This window comes from Oryx dammah, unplaced genomic scaffold (assembly GCF_014754425.2).
Source record: "Oryx dammah isolate SB20612 unplaced genomic scaffold, SCBI_Odam_1.1 HiC_scaffold_28, whole genome shotgun sequence".
Classification (NCBI taxonomy): Eukaryota; Metazoa; Chordata; class Mammalia; order Artiodactyla; family Bovidae; genus Oryx; species Oryx dammah.
The window spans coordinates 17,536,844-17,552,263 of record NW_024070212.1 but is presented as its reverse complement, the minus strand read 5'-3'; the positions used below and the strand labels follow the sequence as shown (position 1 = coordinate 17,552,263).

At 38.9% G+C, this 15,420-nt stretch overlaps 1 protein-coding gene across 1 annotated transcript in view; it reads right to left on the bottom strand.

Annotated features, from left to right (window-relative positions):
- Positions 1–1,395: 1,395 nt before the first annotated feature.
- Positions 1,396–15,420, bottom strand: part of LOC120855460 (filaggrin-2-like) — an 18,193-nt gene continuing 4,168 nt past the window's right edge. Inside the window, exon 4 of the mRNA XM_040229919.1 lies at positions 1,396–1,479. Coding sequence (XP_040085853.1) covers positions 1,396–1,479 — 84 coding nt within the window. The remainder of the gene's footprint in view (positions 1,480–15,420) is intronic.

Sequence of the window (15,420 nt, the reverse complement as noted above, 5' to 3'; positions counted from 1 at the left end):
GTGCTTCATCCAGCTCAGCGTTTCTCATGATGTACTCTACATATAAGTTAAATAAGCAGGGTGGAAATATACAGCCTTGACGTACTCCTTTTCCAATTTTGAACCAGTCTGTTGTTCCATACTTGCTTTTAACTATTCCTTCTTGACCTTATATACAGGTTTCTCAGAAGGCAGGAGGTTCTTTTTCTGCCATATTCTGTTGTCTTTCAGAAACAGAACCAAAGGAAAATGGATTTGTATTGGTATAGATCAAAGTTAAAGGAGAAGTTAACACGAGAGCCTAGCTTTTTGACTAGTCTCAATAGAGTAGTCAAATATGTCAATATCTATGCACAAACTTCAATGGGTCTGCAAAGTCCTTTAAATTATAGGAAAAAATTTGTGTGTAGATAAGTATATGCTGTTTTTGATGGGAGGGCATTTCAGAGAGAGATGCTTAAATGGTTACGGAGCAACAAAAATAACAACATAGAAACTTTTATAACCACGGATTTAGGTTAATCTTCAGTGTCCTCTTCAGTTGTGAAATTATGTTAAAGGTAAATACTGAGAATTTTACACTTTTCTTTTTCTCTTTCCTCTCATCAAACAAACACAAAGACAAACACAGTTAACAAGTTTTATCAGCCAAAAAATTTTGAAGTTAGTATGATTATTAAATGAAATAATCCATATAAAGCTCAAAGCTGACTTCAGTGTAGGAGAGAGAGATTCACAAACTGGCTTGTGCATGTCCAGTGCAATGAGATCACAGCTACTCAGATTTGGCTGACTGTTGAGGAAAATATTGGCCCAGACTGACTATTTGGCTTAGAAAACAGAAAACCAGGGACTTTTTTTTTTTTTTTTTTTTTTTTTTTGTGTCATGTCCCAGTTTCTATATGTGCATGTGTGTGCTAAGTCACTTTAGTCATGTCTGACTCTTTTTGACTCCATGGACTGTAGCCCGCCAGGATTTTCCAGGAAAGAATACTAGAGTGGGTTGCCATGTCCTCCTCCAGGGGATCTTCCTGACCCAGGGATTAAACCTGAGTCTCTTATGTCTCCTGCACTGGCAGGCAGATTCTTTACCACTAGCGCCATTGATTTTATTTTTATTGTTTTTAAGATTGATTGATTTATTTTTAGCTGTGCTAAGTCTTTGTTGCTGTGCATGGTCTTTCTCTAGTTGTGCTAGCAGGGGCTACTTTCTAGCTGTGGTACTTCTCATTGCAGTGGTTTTTTTGTTGTGGAACATGGGCTGTAGGCGATTGGGCTTCACTAGTTGTGGTGTACAAACTTAGTTGCCCCACAGCATGTGGAATCTTCCTGGACCAGGGATTGAACCCATGTCCCCGGCATTAGCAGGTAGATTCTTAACCACTGGACCACCAGGGAAGCCCCATATTTTAAAGACTATGAACTGGTGATATGCTGGTAGACTCGGTATAGCCTGTTGATCACTTTTGAACTTCTACATTTCTGTATATGACCAATGACCTGAAACAAAAGAAAATATCAACAAAGTTTATACTCTCTCATGAAAGCCTCATTTCCCCCCTTTTCTACAAAGTTCTATGACTCAAGCCAGAAATCTAGCAAGTCATCTTAGATACCTTCATCTCAGTCACTGTATACCATCTAACCACAAATCTCAGAAATATGTTCTGCATCCAGCCCCTTTTATGTACTCCAGATCACCTCTGTCATCTTTTATCCAGATTACCGTAGTAGTTGCTGGATTGCTCTTCACACCTACATTCTTTCCCCTCTGCCATGAAAAGAAGAAAAAAACCATTCTGAAATGAATATATGATCAGCTGATTTTATAAAAGTGCTTTGATGGTTTTTCATTGCTTATAAAGACTAACGTTCTCAGCAAGACTTATTAGGTTCATTGTGATTCTACCTCGGCCTGTTGTTCTGACATTATTACTTATTATGCTGCCACATACAACCTGTGTCCTGTGTGTGCATGCATGCTAAGTCGCTTCAGTCATGTCCAGCTCTTTGCGATGCTATGGACTGTAGCCTGCCAGGCTCCTCTGCCCACCTCCAGGTGAGAATAATGGAGTGGGTTGTCATCCCCTCCTTCAGGGGATCTTGTTGACCTAGGGATCGAACTTGCCTCTCCTATGTCTCCTGCATTGACAGACTGATTCTTTACCACTAGCACCACCTGAGAAGCCCACAGCCTGTGTCTTACCTATCAGTTCAGTTCAGTCACTCAGTCGTGTCCAACTCTTTGCAGCCCCATAGACTGCAGCATGCCAGGCTTCCCTGTCCATCACCAACTCCCGGAGTTTGCTCAGACTCATGTTCATTGAGTCAGTGATGCCATCCCACCATCTCGTCCTCTGTCATCCCCTTCTCCTCCTTCCTTCAATCTTTCCCAGCATCAGCGTCTTTTGCAATGATTCAGCTCTTCACATCAGGTGTCCAAAGGATTGGATACTCAGTTTCAGCATCAGTCCTTCCAATGAATATTCAGGACTGATTTCCTTTAGGATTGACTGGTTTGATCTCCTTGCAGTCCAAGGGACTCTCAAGACTCTTCTCCAACACCATAGTTCAAAAGCATTAATTCTTTGGCACTCAGATTTCTTTATAGTCCAACTCCCACATCCATACCTGACCACTAGAAAAACCATAGCTTTGGCTAGATGGACTTTTGTTGGCAAAGTAATGTCTCTGCTTTTTCATATGCTATCTAGGTTGGTCATAGCTTTTCTTCCAAGGAGCAAGCATCTTTTAATTTCATGGCTGCAGTCACCATCTGCAGTGATTTTGGAACCCCCAAAATAAAGTCTGACACTGCTTCCATTGTTTCCCCATCTATTTGCCATGATATGATGGGACTGGATGCCGTGATCTTAGTTGTTTGCAAGTTGAGTTGTAAGCTGGCTTTTTCACTCTCCTCTTTCACTTTCATCAAGAGGCTTTTCAGTTTCTCTTTGCTTTCTGTTATAAGGGTGGTGTTATCTGCATATCTGAGATTATTGATGTTTCTCCTGGCAATCTTGATTCCAGCTCATGCTTCATCCAGCCGGGCATTTCTCATGATGTATTCTGCATATAAATTAAATGAACAGGGTGACAATATACAGCCCTGATGTACTCCTTTCCAATTTGGTACGAGTCTGTTGTCCCATGTCCAGTTCCAACTGTTGCTTCTTGACCTACATACAGGTTTCTCAGGAGGCAGGTAAGGTGGTCTGGTATTTCCATCTCTTGAAGAATTTTCTACAGTTTGCTGTGATCTACACAGTCAAAGGCTTTGGCATAGTCAATAAAGCAGTAGTAGATGCTTTGCTGGAACTCTCTTGCTTTTTCTATTATCTAACTGATATTGAAAATTTGTTCTCTGATTCCTCTGCCTTTTCTAAATCCAGCTTAAACAGCTGGAAGCTCTGGGTTCATGTGCTGTTGAAGCCTCACTTGGAGAATTTTGAGCATTACTTTTCTAATGTGTGAGATGAGTGCAATCGTGCGGTAGTTTGAACATTCTTTGGCAGTGCCTTTCTTTGGGATTGGAGTGAAAACTGACCTTTACTAGTCCTGTGGCCACTGCTGAGTTTTCCAAATTTGCTGCCATATTGAGCGCACCACTTTAACAGCAGCATCTTTTAGGATCTGAAATATCTCAGCTGGAATTCCATCACCTCCACTAGTTTTGTTTGTAGTGATGCTTCCTAAGGCTCACTTGAGTTCAAGCTCCAGGATATCTGACTCTAGGTGAGTGATCACACCATCGTGGTTATCTGGGTCATTAAGATCTTTTTTGTATAGTTCTTCTGTGTATTCTTGCCACCTTTTCTGAATATCTTCTGCTTCTTTTAGGTCCATAACATTTCTGTCCTTTATTGTGCCCATCTTTGCATGAAATATTCCCTTGATATCTCTAATTTTCTTGAAGCGATCTCTAGTCTTCCCCATTCTGTTGTTTTTCTCTGTTTCTTTTCAATGATCACTGAGGAAGCCTTTCTTATCACTCCTAGCTATTCTTCAGAAGTCTGCATTCAGATGGGTATATCTTTCTTTTTCTCCTTTGCCTTTAGTTTCACTTCTTTTCTCAGCTATTTGTAAGGCCTCCTCAGACAACCCTTTTGCCTTTCTTTTTCTTGGGAATGGTCTTGACCACTGCCTTCCATACAATGTCATGAACCTCTGGCCATAGTTCATCAGGCACTCTATCTATCAGATCTAGGCCCTTAAATCTATTTCTCACTTCCACTGTATAATCATAAGGGATTTAATTTAGGTCATACCTGAATGGTCTAGTGGTTTTCCCTACTTCCTTTAATTTAAGTCTGAATTTGGCAATAAGGAGTTCATGATCTGAGCACAGTCAGCTCCTGGTCTTGTTTTTGCTGACCTATAGAGCTTCTCCATCTTTGGCTGCAAAGAATGTAATCATTCTGATTTTGTTGTTGACTATCTGGTGATGTCCATGTGTAGAGTCTTCTCTTGTGTTGTTGGAAGAAGGTGCTTGCTATGACCAGTGCGTTCTCTTGGCAAAACCCTGTTAGCCTTTGCCCTGCTTCATTTTGTGCTCCAAGGCCAAACTTGTCTCTTACTCAGGGTATCTCTTGACTTCCTACTTTTGCATTCCCATCCCCTATGATGAAAAGGACATCTTTTTTTTTTTTTTTGGTGTTACTTCTAGAAGGTCTTGTAGGTCCTCATAGAACCATTCAACTTCAGCTTCAGCATGAGTGGTTTGGGCATAGACTTAGATTACCATGATATTGAATGTTGTTTTTGAGATTGCACCCAAGTAGTGCATTTCAGACTCTTTTGTTGACTGTGAGGGCTACTCCATTTCCTCTAAGGGATTTTTGCCCACTGTAGTAGATATAATGGTCATCTGAATTAAATTTTCCCATTCCAGTCCATTCCAATCCACTTCACTAATTCCTAAAATGCTGATGTTCACTCTTGCCATCTCCTGTTTGACCACTTCCAATTTACCTTGATTCATGGACCTAACACTCCAGGGTCCTATGCAATATTGTTCTTTACAGCATCAGATTTTACTTCTATCAGCAGTCCCATCCACAATTGGGCATTGTTTTTGCTTTGGCTCCATCTCTTCATTGTTTCTGGAGTTATTTCTCCACAGATCTCCAGTATCATATTGGGCACCTACCAACCTGAGGATTTCATCTTTCAGTGTCCTGTCTTTTTGCCTTTTCATACTGTTCATGGGGTTCTCAAGGCAAGAATACTGAAGTGGTTTGCCATTCTGTTCTGCAGTGGACCACATTTTGTCAGAACTCTTCACCATCACCCATCCGTCTTGAGTGACCCTACATAACATGGCTCATAGTTTCATTGAGTTATACAAGGCTGTGGTCGATGTGATCAGTATGGTTAATTTTCTGTGACTGTGTCTTACCTATACTGAATTATTTTTGAATTCCTTTAGCTCACCATGATCTTTCTTACTTTAAGACCTAAAAATATATATTCCTGGGGTAATCTCACCAAATGAACCTGGGTAACTCCTGGCTACTTCTAGAGACTTATTGCAAATTCTTCTCTTAAGATTTCTTTGAATCTTGTTTCTTCACTTTTAATCAAAGTTAAAATCAGTCAATCGCTTCGTTGTAAACACAGTCCATTCATCATATCTATTACAGCATTTGCCACAGTATTCATCTGTTGCTTTCTCATATGTTGGTCTCCCTGATGAATATGTAAACTCCTAAAGGACAGAGACAGTGTCTTTCTGATATTTGTAACTTCAATGCGAAATATAGCATCTGTCAACCAAGAAGTTATGCACTTCCCTCCAATGAAATAATGAGTGAATGAATGATGGTAATTCTGCATTGACAACACCTACATTATCTGGATCATCTGGATTGTTTCATCGAACTGATCAGAGAGGGATTGCTCATCAGCCTATCCTACATTCTTGGATTACTTGTTGGAGAGGTGTAGAAATGTATTTCATCACACATAGGTGGAGCTAGACAAAGCATTTATTCTTCCAGGCTTGGCTAGCTGAGTCTGACAAAACTTGCCAAGAAAACTATTAGAATAGAAGAGTGAGGCAAAGATTTGGAAGAAAAAAAGCAATAGGAACTAGAGAGTATTATTACTAGAAAACAAAGGCTGTTGGGTATTTCCCTACTCCTCCAAATATTCAAATCTAGGGCTTATGTGGTATGCTTTGGGAGGCAACATAAGCCTTGTCCAGCCTCTGAAATTGTACTGGTCGGAAATAATTTCTCAAATGTATTTTAAATGCTACTTGGAATAAATTAGTGTGAATGAGATGTGATTTTGTTTGTGTATTGGTTGATTGGGTTTTAAGACACCTAGCTAGCCCAGCAATTCAACAAAAACATCAGAGTTGACAAAGTTCATCTTGAGAATTTGAAGAAGAAGAGGAGTTGAATTACTGTCTTATTAAAACCCTCTTGACAAAAGGGAAAGATACTGCTTTGTAAGGCATGGCAAAGGCTTTAATATTTATTAATAAAAAATTAAAAATCTATCTATCTATCTTCAACCTATCTATCTAAAAGAAGAGACATGAGCTAACTTTTAGAGCAAAAAAAGTAAGGGAAAGCAACATTTGATGAATGTTCTCTGGGTGTTAGAATTCTGTGTTGGGTAACCTGAGACAGTGGAAGACACCAGGCTTTTGAGTGAGTGGGGTCTTGATTTTGCTGCTTAGTAGTATACCAACTATGTGGATTTGAGTACGTTTTTAAAAATTTCTCTGAGCCTCATTTTTGTCTGTAAAGTATGGTGCACTTTTAATTTGCAAGGTAATTGTAGGGAAAGTATCTGAAGCACCGTAAGTAGGCATTCAATACATTTTAATTTTCTTTTTTTAACCCAAGTGGAATAAATAACACAAATATTGCTTGATTTGTATTAACTCACATAATAGAAGTAGACTGGAACTCAGTTTTTTGACTCTCAGCCCTAGTGGAATTAAGTAATGACTCTAAGCTGGATCATTAGAGGGGGCTAATTTACCTATACTGGAATCTAAGTTAGTGAGTTTTTAAGTCCTGTCCCCTCAACCTCTTCAGCAGATCATCTTACCTGTATATTTCAGATTCTCTCTATATTTCCTCTTCTCTAATAGCCTCACTATGGGAAACTGCTTCACTTACCCTTCATGTCTATGTTCTAATGAAGGATTGAAGACCAGTAAACCTTTGAAACTTTAATCCTAGAAAAAGTTGGTAAAGCCAAAAACACATCTAAGTGTTTGGAAACAGAGTGATTCTCCATTTCATCTTTTTTCTAATTACTTTATTGTAGTCATTAGGAAATCATAAGATTTTCATCAGTGATCATCATGGAAAAATGAACAAAATAGGTAATATAAGAGAAAATTTAATGTATCTAAATAATTTTTTAAAAATGAACAAATGCCTTGCAAATTCTATACTTCCTTGTGCCAAATAGCTTCATAATACAAAGAGAGTATTTATAAATGTCTACTGGTACCTCTATGTATTTAGTAAGTAGAACTTGTCTCACTTTGGCTTAATATACTCCCCAAAGCTGGTAAAATGTTGCTTAGAATAGGTTTAAGAGTCTGGGTTAGTGGCCTTTTAATTGTGCCAAATGGTTTATTAGAGAAGAAGCTGACCTCTGTTTATTGGCTGGATTCATTTCCAGTCAAATCCAACATTGCTTCAGTCCTGATCCTTTTCTTGTTCTACTTCCTTTTTCTCATTGCCCACCAGCTTGTATACTCACCTTTGATTGCATGTAGTATTTTTATTTATTTTTATTTTATATTGGATTATAGTTGATTTACAAAGTTGCATTAGTTTCAGGTATACAGCAAAGTGATTCAGTTATGCATATACATATATACATTCTTTTTCAAATTATTTTCCCATTTTGGTTATTGCAGTATATTGAGTAGAGTTCCTTGTGCTATACAGTAGGTATTTGTTGATTATCTATTTTAAATATAGTAGTGTGGGTAAGTCAATCCCAAACTCCCAATTTTTCTCTCCCCCTACTTTTTTCCTTTGGTAACCACAAGTTTGCTTTCTAAAGTCTGTGAGTCTGTTTCTGTTTTGTAAACAAATTTATCTGTTTCTTTTTAGATTCCACATATAGGTAATATTGTATAATATTTTGTTTTTCTCTGTTTAGCTTATTTAACAGTATGATAATCTCTAAGTCCATCCAGTTGCTGCAGATGCTATTATTTCATTTTTTTACATGGCTGAGTAATAGTCCATTGTATATACCACATCTTCTTTATCCATCCATTCATTGGGCAATGGATATTTAAGTTGCTTCTACATCTTGGTTATTGTAAATAGCCCTGCAATGAACGTTGTGGTGCATGTGTCCTTTCAAACCATAGTTTTCTCTGGATATATGCCCAGGAGTGGGATTGCTGGATCGTATGGTGGTTCTATTTTTAGTTTCTTAAGTACCCTCCATACTCTTCTCCATAGTGGCTATATCAATTTACATTCCTGCCAACAGTATAGGAGGACCCCCTTTTCTCCACACCCTCTCTAGTATTTATTGTTTATAGACTTTTTATGATGGTCATTCTGACTGGTGTGACGTGATATCTCATTATAGTTTTGATTTGAGTTTCTCTAAAAGTTACTGCTGCTGAGCATCTTTTTATGTGCCTTGTAGCCATCTGTATATGTTCTTTGGAGAAATGCCCATAAAGGTCTTCCACCCATTTTTGATTGGATTGTTTTTTTTTTTAATATTGAGATGCATGCATTGTTTGTAAATTTTGGAGATTAATCCCTTGTTAGTTGCATTTCTTGTAAATATTTTCTCCCGTTCTGTGGGTTGTCTTTTTATTTTATTTATGGTTTCCTTTGGTGTGCAAAAGCCTTTGTTTCATTATATCCCATTTGTTTATTTTTGGTTTTGTTTCCATTACTTTAGGAGATGGGTCAAAAAATATATTGCTATGATTTATGTGAAAGAATATTCTTCCTATGTTTTCCTCTAAGAGTTTTACAATATTTGGTATTATATTTGGATGTTTAATCCATGTTCTTGGATTGGAAGACTCAATTTTGTCAAAATGATTATGCCACCCAAGGCAATCTACAGATTCAATGAAATCCCTGTCAAATCACCAGTTTTTCACAGAACTAGAACAAAAAAATTTAAATTTGTGTGGAGGCACAAAAGACCCTGAATGGCCAAAGCAATCTTGAGAAAGAGAAATGAAGCTGGAGGAATCAGGCTCCCTGACTTCAAACTATACTATAAGACTATAATCATCAAAACAGTATGGTACTAGCACAGAAGACAAATATAGATTAATGGAGCAGGATAGAAGGCCCAGAAGTAAACCCACACACGTATGATTGGTTAATCTATGACAAAGGTTGTTGTTGAGTCACGTTGTCTGACTCTTTGTGACCCCATGGACTGCAGCCCACTAGGCTCCTCTGTCCATGGTATTTACCAGGCAAAAATACTGGACTGGGTCACCATTTCCTACTCCAGGGGATCTTCCTGGCCCAGGAATCAATCTCATATCTCCTGCTAGTCTCTTGCATTGCACACAGATCTGTGCAATCTGGGGAGCCACTGGGGATTTTGACAAAGGAGGCAAGACAATACAATGCAGATAAATGGTGCTGGGAAAACTGGACAGCTATATGTAAAAGAATGAAATTAAAACATTCTTTAACACCATACATAAAAATAAACTACATGTAGTATTATTTTAAAAGGTCCTTTCTGGTTATCTCATGACTCAAAACACAGAAATCTCTCATAACACAGAGGACTATGACTTAGCAGTAGTAGTAGTGTTAGTGGCTCAGTCATGTCTGACTGTTTTTGATCCCATGGACTGTAGCCTGCAAGGCTCCTCTGTCCATGGAAGGCTCCAGGTAAGAATACTGGACTAGGTTGGCATTCCCTCCTCCAGGGGATTTTCCTGACCCAGGGATTGAACCCAGGCCTCCTGCATTGCAGGCAGATTCTTTACCATCTAAGCCACCAAGGAAACCCCAGACTATGACTTACACTCCAGCAAAACAACCAGTGCGTGCAGTATGTTCAGTTTAAACTGATCTTCAGTGTCCCATATCTAAATATCATCTTTATCTAGAAAGTTTAAGGAAAGAAGAATTTTTTTCTTTGGTGCTTCTAATTTGGCCACTGAGAGTTTCTCCTCAATGCCTCATGCTCCTCCATGACAGTACAGACATGCTTTGAAGAATGCTTTGACTTCATTTAGTATCCTTTGGCACAGAAATGTTTTATCCATAGAATACTGATACGCAGGTCATAGTAGAGGGAAAATCTCTGATTTTACACACCATATGACTCGTTTCTCAACAGAATTGCATCTAATTCAACTCTTCACAAAGGTTCCATATGTATGCACTCCAGTTTCTAACCTTTTACCTTGTAGAGCATACTTGCTGTCTCACTTTTACCTTTCATCTTAGAAGGGGAATATGTAATTCTTTTTGAATTATTTTAGAATACTTTTGGTGTAATTTATAATGGGTAATTGCCTTCAATTTGACTAAAGCAAATCATTGATGGTCTTAACAGTCTGGAATATAATTTTTTTCATTATATTTATACTTCAGATGAATTTGGTCAAGGAATTATGGGTATCACTGATAAATATACACTCACAGAGTAAAGGCAAATTAACATTGATTCAAGGAACTGGTAAAGTTTTATACACTTCTAAATTTCATATTTAGAGATTAAAGAGTGGGGAAATTATGAATGAATGGAGTGCAGAGCCCTGGAAGAATGGAAAGTACTTTGGTTTAAGAATCAGAAACCTATACCTTGATCATAGCAGTGCTTCTAATTATCTGCACAATAGGGGCAAGTTAATCTCTTTGAGTCTCATTTACTTAACCTACAATAGATTTTGTTTGGGTGAGATTAAACATGATATTTAAATTTCTAATGATTCTTTGGTAATTAGCATTTATTCAATGATGAAAAATAATGGAATTATAATTATATATAAAGCATATATAATGATGGATATAAATTTGCATATATATACATATAAAGCATATAAATGATGGATATATAGATATAAATTGTTTACCATTTAGAGTTAACTACCATATCAGTTCAGTTCAGTTCAGTTCAGTGTCTCAGTCATGTCTGACTCTTTGTAACCCCATGGACCACAGCACGCCAGGCTTCCCTGTCCATCACCAACTCCCAGAGCTTGCTCAAACTCTTGTTCATTGAGTCAGTGATGCCATCCAACCATCTCATCCTCTGTTGTCCCCTCCTCCTGCCTTCAATCTTTCCTAGCATCAGGGTCTTTTCCATTGAGTCAGTTCTTCACATCAGGTAGCCAAAGGATTGGAGTTTCAGCTTCAGCATCAGTCCTTTCAATGAATATTCAGGACTGATTTCCTTTCAGATGGACTGGTTGGATCTCCTTGCTGTCCAAGGGACTTTCAAGTGTCTTCTTCAACACCACAGTTCAAAAGCATAAATTCTTTGGTGCTCAGCTTTCTTTATGGTCCAACTCTTACATATACCCAGTTATTTGTATGTGTGTCACTACTAGTATAACAATAATTTTATTTTCTTCCACTAATAAAATAATATGACTAGTGTTCTATTTATGACAAGCATGACTTAAAATTTGGATAGTTCTTAAAATGTTAAAAGCTGGATAGAATATGTTCTAAGTCTAATCAGAGGAATGAGACTATTCTTTTGGTCTTTCATATAATTTCTTTCTCTAATAGTGGCTTGCAATCTTGAATACCATTGATGAATTGTACTTTAGTTTGAAATCCAAAGATGAACGTGGAGAAAAAGAAGTTTGAGTTTCTGGTGGGGGGGCGGGGAGAAGATGATGGAACATCAGATTCTAATTTAAGGAATTATCACTCATTTTGGTTAGATTAAATGTGCTTTGCTTTGATTTTTTTCTTTTAATCTGTAAATTATGGGGATGATCTTTAAAGTCTGTACTAGTTTTCACATTGTGAACTTTGCCTTTTGATTTTATAGCAATAAACTTTCTACTCAAGGTATTATTTTTTGTACATATTTTTCTACTCCTTGTTATGTCTCTTTCTGTTTATAATAAACTCACATATTTTTCTTGCTACGGAGGAGTATAATTTTTTTTTATTTGACTAGAAATTACAGGACCCCATTAGCCTCCATTTGCTAAGGGATATTTCAATTAATATCTTCGACAGAGAAAATCTGTGACTCATCAATATTATTTTCAGAGGTTGTATGGTCTCAGGAAATAGCCACTTGGGGTTATGTTTAATAATGATTGCTCTGATAATCACAGTTGACTAAAGTATCTGAGATCAACTCCTCAATATAAGACATTTCTTCTTATAAATGCTTTGGACAGTGATTAGACTGAGGAAAAGATAAATGTGATTGAGTTTTGCCTTCTTTGGACTTTGAATAGTATCCAGATATTTTCCTGTCATCTAGGTGTCCAAAAGTAGAAAAGAGAGATATGCATCTGAGCCCATAGCAGAAGGCTGTATTTGGTTTTGTGAGGATGAAAGAGAAGACAAAATGTAAGCTGATGAAAAGTTTATTGTCAATTTTTATGCAATACAGTTTTCCAGATCCTGTATCCAGGTGGTCATCACAATAAATTTAAAAACAGCAGTACAGTGTTCCAGTGGTGGTACAAAAGATGCAAATATTCTAAATCTTAAACTACTACATTTTTTTGTTGTTGTTTAGGATACAGAATATGTTACAATGTTATTAGAGAAATTTTGGCTCCTAGACCATATCTCTTAGCTTCTTGGATAGGTTTATCAACAATCAATTAAATCAACTTGGAATATATAAAATTATTTTTAAATGCTCACTTTATTCCAGAGCATCCAATCACTTTGTCATATAGTTCTAAATATGTCCCAAATGCAATTTACTTCTTCCATCCACTATTTTCTAAGAGCTCAATGATTATTAAGCCTTACAAAAAAGCCTTGTACCAAACAAAAGAAATAGAATACAGTACTACAGTTAAATAGAAAATCAGACATATACCCCAGCTACCAAAAGAAAGGATCATGTTAAATATCTTAATTCTATGTTGTATGTTTCATTTCTCCTTTGGATTAGTTCTTATCTTGAGTTAGTTTGTCTTCCTTTGGTTTCAAATTATTATTCAAAGTAATAGCACCTTTGTTCTTTGATATATTCATAGAGTGGGGTGTTGCTATCTAAGTAAAAGGAACCTGAATCTGTTCTCTCTCTTCCATGGTAACCTCTGACCTCAGAGTCTCTTGTCTGCTTATCATCAACATCCTGATTGTATTTTCTCATGGTATCTGATGGACTTGATCCAGACTCTTGCTTTTGCCTTTCCCCATTCCATGTGGTTACATTGCTTGATAAATACCTAAAACTATTTTCTTCAATTCCTGAAGGGGCTTGGCTATCAAGTGAGTGACTGCCACTTGACTGCCCATAGCTGTCCCTTGACTGACCACTATTAAATACTTGTCTTTCGTTGGTGCTGAATCCAGACTGACCCTGGATATGTCCTGATTGTCCATCACTTGATCCCTGTGCTGCTAAATTTGTGCTGGATCTTACCAGCTCATGAGAATATGAATCTCCTAAGTGCTGCTGGCTGGATTCATGTACATCTATTGTATTGAACTCTGATTGTCTATGCCTCAATTCTGATTGTTTATGAATCTTTTCCCCCCAGTACCCCTTACTATCACTATGGGATCTTTGACTTCTAGTTGAACTAGAATCTGAATGGCTGTGGGCTGATAAGGGTTTTCCATGGTCAGATGCAGAGTGGTTACTAAGCTGACTGCTATGAGTAGACCCCAACCTTCCAGACTGAACATGGATATCTCTTGACTGTTCCTGAGTTGTGACTGAATGTCTATGACTAGATCCCTGTCCTCTAGTTGTACAAAATCCAGAGTGATTATGGGAATAAATTGACTGCTCATCACTTATCTCTGATTGCCCAGGACTTGAATCTTGTCTTCCTATTTTGTCAGTTGCTTTTGATCCCATATAGTCAAAACTAGAAACTGATGGTCCATGACTAGATGCTCGCTTAGTTGTAGCTTGGTCTGTTGACCTAAAAGGACTAGAATTACGACTGCTTGTTCTGCTACCACCACAAGGTCCATAACCAGATTGCCCATAGTCATAATCGGCACTCCCATAACTGCCATGTCTCCAGGCTTGATCTGAGCTATGTCTTTGTCTGCCACTACTCTGTGATGTAGAATGACTTTTACCAAAATGGGCATGAGTGTGTCTGGACTCTTTGTTTGACCATGTGGATTGTCCCTGACCAGAGTGCACATGTCTGGTGGTGTCTCCTGACTGTCCCTGAGCGGTTCTGTGTCTCCCTCTCACTGTGGCTCCTGACTCTCTATGTTGAGATCCAGCCTGCCCATGAGTGGATCCTGAGTGTTGATAAGAGGTTTCTGAATGGCTTTCACTGTCGCTAGCCTCACTGTGCCTGTATCCCTGTCTTCCCGTCTGACTGGACCCTGACCGTGTAGATTGCCCCGGACTAGCGTGGCCATGTCTGGTGGTGTCTCCTGACTCTCCATGAGCAGTTCCTTGTCTTCTCCTCACTGTGGCTCCTGACTCTCTTTGTGGGGACCCAGCCTGCCCATGAGTGGACCCTGAGTGTCTCTCTGAGACTTCTGAATGGCTTTCACTGTCGCTAGCCTCACTGTGACTGGATCCCCGTCTTCCTGCCTGACTGGACCCTGACTGTGTAGATTGCCCCTGACTAGAATGGTCATGTCTGGTGATGTCTCCTGACTGCCCATGAGCAGTTCCTTGCCTTCGCCTCACTGTGGCTCCTGATTCTCCATGTTGAGATCCATCCTTCCCATGAGTGGATCCTGAGTGTCTCTCTGAGGCTTCTGAATGGCTTTCACTGCCGCTAGCCTCACTGTGCCTGTATCCCTGTCTTCCTGTCTGACTGGACCCTGACCGTGAAGATTGTCCCTGACTAGAGTGGTCATGTCTGGTGATGTCTCCTGACTGCCCATGAACAGTTCCTTGTCTTCTCCTCACTGTGGCTCCTGACTCTCTATGTGGGGACCCATCCTCCCCATGAGTGGATCCTGAGTGTCTCTCTGAGACTTCTGAATGCCTTTCACTGTGGCTAGCCTCACTGTGACTGGATCCCTGTCTTCCTGCCTGACTGGACCCTGACTGTGTAGATTGTCCCTGACTGGAGTGGCCATGTCTGGTGGTGTCTCCTGACTGCCCATGAGCAGTTCCTTGCCTTCGCCTCACTGTGGCTCCTGATTCTCCATGTTGAGATCTATCCTCCCCATGAGTGGACCCTGAGTGTCTCTCTGAGACTTCTGAATGCCTTTCACTGTCACTAGCCTCACTGTGACTGGATCCCCGTCTTCCTGCCTGACTGAACCCTGACCGTGAAGATTGTCCCTGACTAGAATGGCCATGTCTGGTGGT